Source organism: Stegastes partitus, unplaced genomic scaffold (genome assembly GCF_000690725.1).
Source record: "Stegastes partitus isolate 25-593 unplaced genomic scaffold, Stegastes_partitus-1.0.2 Scaffold1342, whole genome shotgun sequence".
Taxonomy (NCBI): Eukaryota; Metazoa; Chordata; class Actinopteri; family Pomacentridae; genus Stegastes; species Stegastes partitus.
In genome coordinates this window covers 108,170-120,728 of record NW_007579073.1, presented here as the reverse complement: position 1 = coordinate 120,728, position 12,559 = coordinate 108,170, and the positions used below count along the sequence as shown (strand labels likewise).

General features: G+C 43.4%; 1 protein-coding gene across 2 annotated transcripts; it reads left to right on the top strand.

Annotated features, from left to right (window-relative positions):
• The first annotated feature begins 1,350 nt into the window (after positions 1-1,350).
• anxa11b (annexin A11b) lies at positions 1,351-9,600 on the top strand. 2 transcript variants are annotated; one of them, XM_008298705.1, is made up of 16 exons: positions 1,352-1,417; positions 3,101-3,161; positions 3,225-3,485; positions 3,602-3,639; positions 3,828-3,971; positions 4,073-4,160; positions 4,294-4,388; positions 4,513-4,626; positions 4,810-4,900; positions 5,583-5,662; positions 5,763-5,819; positions 5,912-6,005; positions 6,132-6,227; positions 7,958-8,016; positions 8,130-8,252; positions 8,340-9,600. In XM_008298705.1, the coding sequence occupies exons 2-16, from the start codon at positions 3,110-3,112 to the stop codon at positions 8,397-8,399; spliced, it is 1,452 nt and encodes a 483-aa protein (XP_008296927.1). In that variant the 5' UTR covers positions 1,352-1,417; positions 3,101-3,109; the 3' UTR covers positions 8,400-9,600. The 2 variants fall into 2 exon arrangements, with proteins under 2 accessions (XP_008296926.1, XP_008296927.1); XM_008298704.1 differs by having other exon boundaries at positions 1,351-1,417; positions 3,101-3,485.
• The last annotated feature ends 2,959 nt before the right edge of the window (positions 9,601-12,559 follow it).

The following is a 12,559-nucleotide window of genomic DNA, read 5'->3' as shown; positions in this document are numbered from 1 at the left end:
AGGTTTACAGCTCGTCATGACGTTGTTTTTATGATATTTGAACAGTCACACGGTGATAGAGGCAGACCTATCACAGACCTACCTGCACCTTTTATAGGAGGTCACTGTGCACAGTCACATCTAAGTGGTTGTAAAGGTCCCTGAACACACCCCACTATGGAAAGTAATGATTATTTTATTTATTTTTATTTTTATCATGGCTTTATAACCCCTGGTTTTAGCCCTGTTTTAAAAAACTCTCTCTGCATCTGTGAGTTAACAGTGTGCAGTAAACAGGTCAGAATAAACGTGTAAGACTTTCTATCGCTTGTAACTTTTCTATGGACAATGTCTATGGACAATTGTCTAACAATAGAAACTGAAAAAAAATATGCACATGAGAACAGCTTCATTTGGAATTTATCTGTATTACAGTATCTGTGAGCACAGAGAGCAGGAGAGAAGAGACCGGCTGGTTTTAGGTTGTAATGAAGCACAACAACGACAGTAAATCACACAGTTCTTCTCATTTGTCTTCAAACTGGTCTTAAAGTTTCCAACATCTCTGAATGACCCTCAGCTTTACAGTTTCAGCACAATCACAGCCAACATCGGTCACATTATCTACACAACATGGACAACCATTTTCCTATCGTTGCCATCAAATTTTAAAATAAATCCACCGAATCTTCAGTAGTTGAGACGCTTGGAGTGCATGAAGACTGTAGCGTTCACTCTTGCAGCCAACAGCAGAACATTTTTACTCGTGGCTGACAAACTTTAAAGCAAACAAACAAACTGATAAATAAAGTTTGAGCTAAAACTATGAGTTCCTCGGCTGGTGTCAGTAACTTCCTGCTGTGACTGTCCGGCTGTGGGACGGCTGAAGGAATGGAAAAGTAAACGTCTTCATATCTTTATGACAGTCATCACTGTACATGTCTAAGTTTATAACAACCACAAAACACAACAAAGTGGACTTTAACCATAAGGACAGGCAGGAAGGGATTGTTTAATGGAAATAAACTTCACTTTAATACACATAAATGAATGTTAGGGCTTTAATGAAATGACCACAGGGGGACTTTAATCATGTGCTTTCAGGGGGTGTGATCTGTTATGAAATGAAGCCATAAATAATGCTTCTTATTCCATCTCTATGAAGCCTGTATATGAACAATGACGGCAACAAACTCATGTGTTGTGTCACCCGGGAAACAAAACTCACTTATTGGATTAAAGGGAACATATTCGCTGCTCATCACGGGCCAGTGAGTCAGCAGCAGCAGCAGCCTGAGCCTCCGGTCTGTGGATAATAACAGAGGAAAGGTTGATTCCTGCTGCAGCAGCAGGACGGAAACAATGCTGAGGACCCACCCACCTCCAGCCTCTCTCTGTCCGCTCGCCTCTTCCTGGATCTGACGCCCGCATCTGATAAGTAAGTTGCTCGAATCTGGATTTTTAGCACTAAAATACTTGGAGGGAAAAAACAGCCACTTTCTGCGTTTTATTCGAAGTATGACAAAACGCTTTAGCAACATTAGCCGTGTGTGCTAGCTTATCACGCTAACTGTGGAATGCAGGAAATTAGCCTCGCCTGATTAAACGGACAGGCGGCGCTGAGGTGTTTAACGGTAACAGCTGCAAACCAGCGACTTTCCACATATTACAAGTCACAGCTGCTCTCTAACGCTGAATAACAACATGTAACGCACTCATCTTGATCTTTGGTCCGTTTATCTGAGTGGATGCTAAATGCTAAATATCAACTTCGCTCGGGAGGATTATGTAACGTTAACGGACCGCAGGTCGGGTTCAGGTCCTTGGACATCAGAGGGCATGCTGGAGCTAAATGTCACTTCAGGTGGTTCAGGATGGACTTTACCCACAGCCCACGCCTGTTTATTGAATACAGTTATATGAGCAGTGCCAGAGCAGCTAGTTAGCGAGTTTAAAAATCAAAGGCCTGCGATGCTCTGTTAGATCAGGAGTGTTCAGTGCTGTCCGGAAAAGTCCACTTTGTCCCAGGGGCGTGAACTTCAAAAGTGAGTTTTTTTCTATTTATTTAAAAAGCAATGCTGTCAAAATACTAAGCAGATACTTAAATTGTGAACCTCAGGGTTGATTTGTTTTACACTCTTAGATCCAACATAATCTTGACTTCTCCGCCCGTATGTGTCTCTTCGGGGGCCGGAAGTGCCCACTGTAGTGGAGATAGTGTTATTTACAGCAACACGTGAAAGCCTCACCGGTCCACGGAGGAACACTGGAGAACAACAGGGAGGGTCAACAATGCGCGTCAGGAAATCTCCCCGACCTGTTTGTTTATGTCTGTACAAGCCGGGTCCGTGGTCCGTCTCTGGGTCACAGTTATTAGATCTGAACTCTGGTGGAAACTACAATCAGTAACTCCGCACAAGTTGTGTTTGTACAGTTGAATTGCTTCACCGCTGTGTTTGTCTAGTCAGAGTGGGTTTTATTTTTTTGGTTAAAATTCCAGTGAATTGCACAATAAGGAGACTTCTCTGCTACTGCAGTCCGTCCTACAGAACCCGGACTTCTGCTCTGCTCTCACCACAATCATTAGTTCCTTGATTTTTTATTAGCATGAAAACAAAGAATTTCCAGTCACTCATTATCACTGACTACAGGCAGATGGAATGAGTGTTTTATTTAGTTATGGAATGACTTAGATGCACTTAAACAGTAGTTCAAAGGACTGTCCTACCAAACATGTCTATGATGAAGAGATTTGATTCATTTTGTCTGTTCATATTATATATATATATATGTTTATGACAGTCTTTATTTAGAAATGGGAAATGAAACCTGTTAGAAACAATACACACTCCTATGTTAGCGTCTTATGACGGGTAATAAACACGTGAAAGTGGTGAGACGTCAACATTTTCTTATTATGTGGGTTTCTTTTTTTTGCTAATAACTTTGAATGTCCCTGTAAATGTAATCTATGAGAAGCTCAAGTAATCAGGAAGCTGAAAATACTACTTCCTCAGTTCCTAAAACAGTTCCTCGTGAACGATCTGTGGTTGAAATGGCCCGCGAGATTTCTCTCAGATGTGCATCCTACTGACAGTCCACAACTTCCTGTCACCTCCAGGTTCTGAAGATGAGCTACCCAGGTTACCCACCCCAGGCCGGAGGCTACCCACCCCAGGCAGGTGGCTACCCACCCCAGGCAGGCGGGTACCCACCCCAGGCAGGCGGCTACCCTCCAGCAGCAGGCGGCTACCCTCCAGCAGCAGGCAGCTACCCTCCAGCGGCAGGAGGCTACCCCCAACAGGCAGGCGGATTCGGACCTCAAGCTGGCGGTTACCCTCCTGCAGCGGGCGGTTACCCTCCAGCAGCAGGCGGTTTCCCTCCAGCAGCAGGGGGCTTCCCTCCCCAGGCTGGTGGCTACCCTGCCCCAGCTGGAGGCTTCCCTCCTCAGGCAGGCGGATACCCACAGCCTGGAGCAGGCGGCTATCCGTCCATGCCTCCAGCAAGTAAGGCTGCAGTAAACACAATATGTAGCACAACCAAATACATATGTTAGGTGAAAAAGAGATTTCTTCTTTAAATAAATGACATTTTGAGTGTTATGTCAATATTTTCCTTGCAGGTGGAGGCTGGGGAGCAGCACCAGCTGGCTATGGAGCGGTACATACATTCTTTTCTAATACTTCACCCCTGACGTGCCAACTCACTAATAACATATGGAGCGGCTCAGGCTAAATCTCTTGTTTGCTGAAATCACCTTATCTTCACCAGCCCTCCTTAAACCGTGTTTGTTCTATATGAAGTTTGTCACCATGCATTTAGCTCTTACAGCTGTCCTTTGTTTGCAGCCAGGAGGAGCTCAGCAGGGACACCCAGGGGGTCCCGCCCCTGGTCAGCCCATGCCAAACTACCCCGGGGCCCCTGCAGCGAGCCCCTCCATGCCTGCATATGGAGGTGGAGCTCCATCTACCCCCCAGGCGCCTGCCATTCCTGTAAGATGTAAACCTACACAGCAATACACAGACAACTCAAACACCTTTGTAACTGAGTGGCATTTTATCTTTTAATATCTTCATTTGTCGTGCTTTTACAGCAAGGTTACAGGGGTTCTATTAAGGATTGTCCAGGTGCTGATCCTCTGAGGGATGTTGAAGTTCTTCGAAAGGCGATGAAGGGTTTCGGTCAGTAGATATCACCGTCTGAGTATGCTAAACCCATCCAGTGTGTTGCCATTCCACATCCATTAATGTTTCATTTGCTCGGTCCATTTTTACACATCGCAAATTGATTCTAAAAACAACTCATCTTCATCAGGCACTGATGAGAATGCCATTATTGAACTCCTGGGAAGTCGCACCAACAAGCAGCGGGTTCCAATGGTAGCAGCCTACAAAACCACTTATGGAAAGGTACGTCTGTATAATGTTCTTCCTTTTGTTTGTTTTTTCACAACTAAAATAGCTTTTCATTGCCTCCATATGGCGATTATATCATAGCTGACTTAGCACTCACATTTTTTTTTTTTCCTCTCAGGATTTACTCCGTGATCTGAAGTCTGAGCTCACTGGAAACTTTGAGGACCTGGTTCTTTCCATGTTGAAGACCCCGGGACACTTTGATGCATCTGAGCTCAGAGAGGCTATAAAGGTTGGAAGTTGCTGTCTCAGCAAATGCTTCACTTTTAGTTCTGTTGCCCACACCACATCATGTCACTCACTCTGTCATAGGAACATACAGGGAAAGTCTCTCAGTGCCAGGAAATGAATGTTTATCATATTTACTCTGTGAAGTCGATGTGCCATTAAATGTCTTTCCTATATTATGTTTCAGGGGGCTGGAACCGATGAGGCTTGTCTCATTGAGATTTTGTCATCACGCTCCAACGCAGAGATTCAAGAGATCAACAGAATCTACAAAGCTGGTGAGCTGGGATCTTGGCATTTATACTTTTAATTAGGTTTTTCTGTGACTGAAAAAAATGCTGTTGAACTTTCTGCTTTTCACTGCGTTAGAGGATAGTTGTTAAAAGTGTACCTTGAAGTTCTTCAGCTCTCTGATCTCGTGTTCAGGCTGTAGCTGAACCAGTACAGCTGATGTTATTGGATCAGATGTTTCTAAATGACGGTTACGCCTGCAGGGCAGATATGATACAACCCAACTTTAGGCCGAATGTTAGGAAACGAAGGGCTGCAAGTAAAGATTATTTTTGTTATCATTTAGCCGGCAGTTATTTTCTCTGTTAGTGAATGAATTGAATGGTCTGTGACATATCAGAGAATATTGAGAAATGACTTTGTAGTAAATGTTTTGTTTCATAAATTCTGTTAATTATGCAAGCAGTCAAACAAATATTAATGTTTCAGAGGCTGGACTGTTGGGTCAACAAGTAACCGACCCGCTGTTTCAGCGCTACGCTGATACAGCGTTTAAGTGTTTCACAGCTTCTTGTCTTGTTGCAAAGTGAGAACAGGTTGGAGCATCAGAAGTTGTATTTAACTTTCCTCTACACCTCGACAGTGGACCTTGAGAACGTGATGTCTGACAAAAATGCAAATGTCACACAAATGAGTATATTTTCATAAAAAGCTCCACCTCGCTTCCAGAGTACGGGAAGACCCTGGAGGACGCCATCAGCAGCGACACCTCCGGTCACTTCCGCAGACTCCTGATCTCCCTCTCTCAGGTAGCGCCGGCATGTTTTACACCAGCTCATCTCAAGTAGAGTCAAGTTTGGATTTGAATGTTGTTTTAGCGTGAACACTGCTTTCTTTCGTCCTGCGTAGGGGAACCGTGATGAAAGGGAGACTGTCGACATCTCACTGGCCAAACAGGATGCTCAGGTACGCGTTTACAGCTGGTTTAGTGTTGTAACCTTTTTTGGAAAGTGTTTTTAGAAAAACCTGATCACCTTCCTCCTTCCTTTCTGTTTCAGAAACTGTATGCTGCTGGGGAGAATAAAGTGGGAACTGATGAGTCCCAGTTCAATGCCATCCTGTGCGCTCGCAGCAGGCCTCACCTTCGTGCAGGTGAGTGATTTCAACCTCACTGCATTTGTCTTCCTCCATCCCTTGCAGACTTCTGCTTTGTTTTGTCTTGATGTCTTCAAATATTCTGACTGTGACCATCTTGCCTGTGATTCTTGCCTTTACCAGTCTTCCAGGAGTACCAGCAGATGTGTGGGAGGGACATTGAGAAGAGCGTCTGCAGGGAAATGTCTGGCAACTTGGAGTCTGGCATGGTGGCTGTGGGTACGTTTCTTCTTTAGGTTTTGACTTTTTCAAACATCAACCAAACTGGAAAGTTCCTTCCAAAACGTGTTCAAGTCACTGTTGGAGTTTGTTTTGCAAAACTTTTTTGACAAAGTGAAATTAGCCAGCAAGGTGTGATGAACCTGAAGTCAGAGTTGAGTGGCACAAAGGTGGCTCTTTCTTTACCTGCTCGGTCACCATGGCAACTTACACTGTGGAGCTAGCCTGGTCCAGAGCAGGGTGTGTTCAGGGTTCTGGATTTAAATCGGCTGTAGGAAGCATCTCACTGTATGTGCTGCTTTGCCACAGGAACCTGCATGTGTTCAGTTGGTGATGCAGAAAACACGTGAACATGTTTGACACTTGGTCCTGAGTTGCTGCCAAGTTTACTCTGCTGGTGCTGAAGCTAATTGATTATTCTATTGATATTTATTACAGAGAATATTCAATCAATAGCAGTAATTTTACTCTGACTTGGCCAAAAGCTAACGACTGAGTCGGACCTAAACGCGCTTCAATACAAGTTTAAGGCGTAGCAGCTCTGATGTGCAGCTGTCACGTAAACACACGATTTACATTTTTGCTTTTACCAGCGGTTGTGTTTGCAGTAGAAGCGCTCTTTCCTGTCATAAACTCCTCGTAGCTCTCTATTATAACAACCTGTTGACTGTAGTAGGTGGGACACCAGAAGAAGAGTGACATGACATGTTAGACGCCCCCTTTTATTTAAATGTGCACAGAGTTTGAAGGAGAAAGCCTGAGTTAACAGAGAAAGTTCATAACCAGGTTTTGTTGAGCCGGCTAACACACAGAAATCCTACGCTGAAGCTACATCCAACTAGCTTCATGGTACAGGCCTCACATACCTATTGGATCCAAACAGGTTGCTGCTTCACTTGAATACCTGTTGATTGTTTAAAGTCAAACGGTGGAATAAGAGACTAAAGGCTGCACATTTGTCTAAATGTGTAATCGTTAAAACAAGAACTGTTCAGGCCATTTTACAAACTGTTCTGGTTTGACCTGAGTAATACTCCAAACCACAGAGCGAGAGACAGTTCAGCTTATCATTTGAGCAGACACACTCAGATAGCTGCAGACGCCAAAGAGTTTCTGTTGGTATTATCATACTTTCTAGTGTGCTGTGAGGACTCTGATCCATATGTGTGTGATAGATCAGCGCCTACGTGTTGCTCATGAGCATGTCGCCCTTGTTGTGTGGTTGGAATACATTTGTGGTTGCACGCCTGCAGAGGAGTCAGCGTGAGAGAGAGAGAAAGTGCAACACTGGCCTTCAGCAACAAACCACAGAGTGTGCAAATGGATCATTAATGTTTGTTGCACAGTGAATTCAAGTACAAGCAGCGACACAAGAATTGGCACAGACAGTATATTATTCATTTATTAGTAGTTATTTTGGGATCCATCCACATAAGTCACATTATCACAGATGAAAAACTGTCGGGTTACTGATGCAAAGCTGGTATCCAAATAAAAAGTGACGGCGATTGCAGAAAAAAAAAAAGGAACATTGGGCAGATTGCTTTACCTCTATGGCAGAGCCAACAGCACAAACAAACATGCTCCATAGTGTTTAATGCTGCCCCATCCGGTCAGGTTTAGATCGTCTTTTCCTTCCAAACACGTCTTTAGCACTTTGGATGGATCTATTGTATGTTGTTTAATAGTGAAGCATTTGTCTCACATTAATTTCTGCTCCTGTGTTCTAGTGAAATGCATCAAGAACACCCCCGCCTACTTTGCAGAGAGGCTGCACAAGGCCATGCAGGTATGACTGCTGTTTATCAGCACATTTCACTGTAATTACCACAAACCAGTTGTTTCCTGCTCTGACGCCGTGGAGGGCGACATGAATGATTCATCGCGCTGATGTGTCGACAGGGGGCAGGGACCAAGGACAGAACCCTGATCCGTATCATGGTGTCTCGCTCTGAGATCGACATGCTGGACATCAGGCAGGCGTATGTAAGGACCTACGGGAAGTCACTGTACACCCACATCTCAGTAAGTCCCACTAACCGCGTCGTCCTGGCAGTCAAACCTTCAGTCGCCGTCTTTCTCTCCGTGTAATACATCCTCTGTGTTTCTCAGGGCGATACCTCCGGGGATTACAAGAAGCTGCTGCTGAAGCTGTGCGGAGGCAGCGACTAAACAGACGGGAAGACGAGCTCGATGCGTCCAGACTGAAACGATGTAGTAGGACCTTGTATCCCCGGTGATGCATGCAGTTAATTTCTCGATGACACCAGTAAATCAATATTCATTTTTGTATTTTATTTTGCTACCGTATGTGTAAGATACAGTAGAAGATTGAAGAATCAGGCTCTGGAAGATGCAGTAGATACCTTAATCGTTATCGGGTATTTGGTGGAGTCACGTCGAGCGACATGTGTGTGCCTGAACATTTCATACTAAATAATATTTTACTTATATCACTGTAATGAATGTAAACTAACTCGACACCATAGAATGACATTTAAAGTGTGCCACACTTCCCTGAAACCTAAAGTCTTTATCAGTTTGTAAGTTTTACTTAAAGAAAATGTAATTTGCAGAAGAAAACAGAACCTATAATGAAGAACGAGGCCAACGTGCCATTTATGTAATATATAAATTACCTTTACGAGAAATTATTTAGAGCCTTGCTTTTTTTAAATTGCATTATTGCCAAGCATCTCAACTGTGTTAAAGTATTTCCAGAGCTGTGTGAGACTAAACATTAACGATCACCTGTTGAGACGATCACATTTAAATTTCAGGTAATTTCTGAATGTAGGAAACGAAAATCTCCAGAAGGCATCTCATCTGTGTGTGTTCACTAACTCCAATCGTACTCCTGCTTGCAAGTCTATGCAAATGATATATAACCTTTCCAATCATGGTTCAACATTTCTAATGTTAACTTTCCCTCAGTGCTGAAGAGCCAAAGTCTAGAGACGGATGTCTTTGTGCCTTTGTGAGCGCTACTGTGTTAAACTGGTGGAGCTAGTTGACGTCTCACTGTGGTATATCATGCAAACAATCTATAATCACACATGTACGGCTGCATAAATGTAGTCTTTACGTTGTTTCTCAATATTGTGTTTACGTCTTTCACAGTGTTCCGTGCTGGTTGGTCTGTTTTGCTGCCAGCAGGGGGCTCCTGGTTCCCATCATTTCATACTTGTGTGTGTGTGTGTGATTGTTCTGCCTGCTGACTTGGAGTTTTGTTTTGAACCGAGTGTCTCCTGCAATATCTACTTCTCCATTATCCTTGTATCAGAATAATGGTTGCAATTCAATGGATGCCTTTAAAAAAAAGAATCAAAACAGCTACTTCTCATTTAAATAAATAATAATAATGAAAAAAACATTCTGGCACATCTGGATGGTCTTTGTGAAGCGGGATCGTGTGTTTTGCTTGAAACACTGACTGTGGATTTTCCGTTCTGAGCCGACAACACAATGAGCAATTTGCATTTCAAAGCCCGTCTCATTTGCACCACCTCGCCTCGTATCACAGAGTCGACGCGCCCCCACCCCCTCCTCCCAGCATCACGAGCAGCATCCTCTGTTAAAGGGTGCAAGTAATGTGGCTTACGTAAGTCATCGTGTGTGTGTGCTTTGCTGTACGATGTGACGGAGGGGAGTAAATGTTCAGGTATGCTTTAGCAGCTCCAGGCTATAAATAGTGTCCATATTGGAGACACGGATGTCCTTAAAGTCGTCTTTCTGTTGTGTTCGCTGGCCTCGGAGGGAAAGCGCTGGTGATGCGAGCGGCTTCGTCGAGCCTCGCTTCTGGTACACCTTTCTAATTTCACTATTTGTCATACACACTCAGAATAAAAAGACCCCAACCAGCCGGCCGGCGGACAAAGAGGAATAAATATTTGATGTTGGTGTTTATGTGTTTTCTCTCCAGCCAGGACTGCTCTTTAGCACGTACCTCCTGAAATATATAGGTCAGGAGGAAATCAGGGGGGACCTTCCATTTGGCTCGCTTTTACTTCAAGAGACAAAACAGAACACTTCCCTGATCCTGATTTCTAGACTAAGTGCTTAAATTATTAACATGTGGACGTGATAGCGGGATGCACCCTTTCTGGGACTCGGCCATAGTCTGACTCACACACAGGCAGAGTGGAGATATCAGACGTGTGCACAGGAGTCACGTCCATCAGCGGTATCTGTCCACATCGTCAGGACTACCGGGACAAAGCCTTTTATTCAAGTCCCTCAAACTCCTCTTTCGTCTCTCTTCAATGACACTAAAGTTTTAATTGTTTATTCCAGAAAAAGTGTCTCAACTCAGAAAATTCAGTCATTACACTCTCAAGCAAAACATATATTATGATTTTAATGCCACAATATTCATGTTTTGTACTCTTCTTTGAAAGACAACTCATTAAAGGTTTAGTTCACAGACAGATTAAACAGGATGTGTATGAAAACTCCAGCTCTGAATACCTGATGTCACATCCTAGTGTTAACACTCCCTAATAGACAACCAGCAGAAGGAAGTGTTGACCAAATAGTTGATTTTCTGTGGACTTTCTGCAGCTGACTGGTGAGGAATGTGCGGCTAAGTGACATTCGGTTGCCAGGCGCGTAATCCCGCTTTAAACTTCATGAGTGCATATAAGCAAATTACAAACCCGAGGATTAGATGAACGACACATAATGAGATGTAGCAGCAGATATCACTGTCCGGCCTGCAGAGCTGCAGCCTGCGGCGCTCCAGCTTCATGACTCCAGTTCATGTTTTCGCTGCAAAACAACGGCATGAGAAAGGATGCTGTCTGGCAGTCACATTTCTAATCTAGTGTGATGGTTTTAGGAATTTACATAATTCCTAAACATTCCAACTAGTTTTTCTTGGTGAGAGCCAGATGGATTTTCCCCGCAGGGAAAAGAAATTAGTTGGGATGTTACGTAACCACTTACATTGTTAAAGCTGGCGCAAACTTAAGTGGGGAAATGTATAGGCACACTGTGTACCATGTAGAGCTTTAATAAAGCCCTGTATGCTCGGGCTACCTCCACATGAGAGCCACATAAAGGCAGCTCCTTAATAACGCAGAGCACCGCCAGCAATTACAGTCAACTAGGTTTGCATATTTTTCCACTTCTGCTGCGTCCAAACTGATCTGACACGTAATTTCATTGTCTGCTTTTAGATTATTTGATTCTTAAGGATTTCAGTTGTGATGTGACATCTGCCTCCTCTGAGATCTGATAGATTATGTGGAGCAGAAGAAAGCTCACAGAGCGGCGCAGCTGTGTCGGGGGACAATCCAGATGAGAAACAGGCAACTAGCTCTGGAGGTATAATCTGCCCTGAAAAGAAAAAATAAAATAACCACATCAAAACATGGAATAAAAGCTCCTGGATTTCTGCTATAATAAAATAATAGCCTATTCAGGATGCAAAGCGCTGAATTATTAACTGGATTCACAGAACAGACGAGACTTCAGAAAAGAAAAGTCCGTATCAATAAATGCATGATTTGGAATGCAGTGATACTTACACAGCTGCTAAAATAATAAAAAAAAAAAGGTTTGCTCCATTTTTTACTGTATTTTTGAGAAGGAGAAGAACACAGTGCTGTTCTTTAGAACGAGTTCATGATCCAGTGAGACTTGGTGTGATTATGATAGAACCACATGCACAGTTAGTACACGTAGGATATAAAACACAAAGAAGATATAAACATGATGAGGCCGTCAGCAGTACACACTGTGTGTATGTCAGCATCTCACTGCATTATACCTTCAGCCAGTCACAGTCACAACAATAATGGGATCACTGCAAACATTAAAAAGATAAGATCACATCGCATCATGATGTGATTTTGGAACAACCTTGGAGACTCAGTCAAAACTGCCTCGTGATCACTTCTGATAATGATCAGTTCAAACAAAGACTTTTTCATTTTAGTAAGTTTTGGAGGCCTGGAGCAGCAGAAGCTCTCAGTGTTCCTCCAAAAGCACAAGAAGAGGAGAGAAGCAACAGAAAGTCAGCTGTTTGGTGTAACAGATAGATGTTTTTCCTTTCCTTGTGGCCCTTTGGATCAATCTTGGGGCACCGTGATGAGATAGGAACCCTGTTTTAGAAGATTACAGCCCAAAACCACAGCAGGTATAGACACTAAACTAATACATCTATAGGAATACCTCTGTGTAATTCTGTCACATACATAAATGCATTATATGGACCAGTGACGACCTCATCACTGTAAACCACTGAATGCTTTCACTCAAAGGGAGTTTAGAGGCTGAATCCATCATTTCTAGACTTTACCTTGTTTTACCGTAAACCGAACTCTCACACA

Coding starts and splice junctions, on each gene's coding strand:
- anxa11b (XM_008298704.1), top strand. CDS start 3,110: ATGAGCTACCCAGGTTACCCACCCCAGGCCGGAGGCTACCCACCCCAG. Junction 3,972..4,072: donor CCCAGGCGCCTGCCATTCCT/GTAAGATGTAAA, acceptor GTGCTTTTACAG/CAAGGTTACAGGGGTTCTAT. Junction 4,389..4,512: donor ACAAAACCACTTATGGAAAG/GTACGTCTGTAT, acceptor TTTTCCTCTCAG/GATTTACTCCGTGATCTGAA.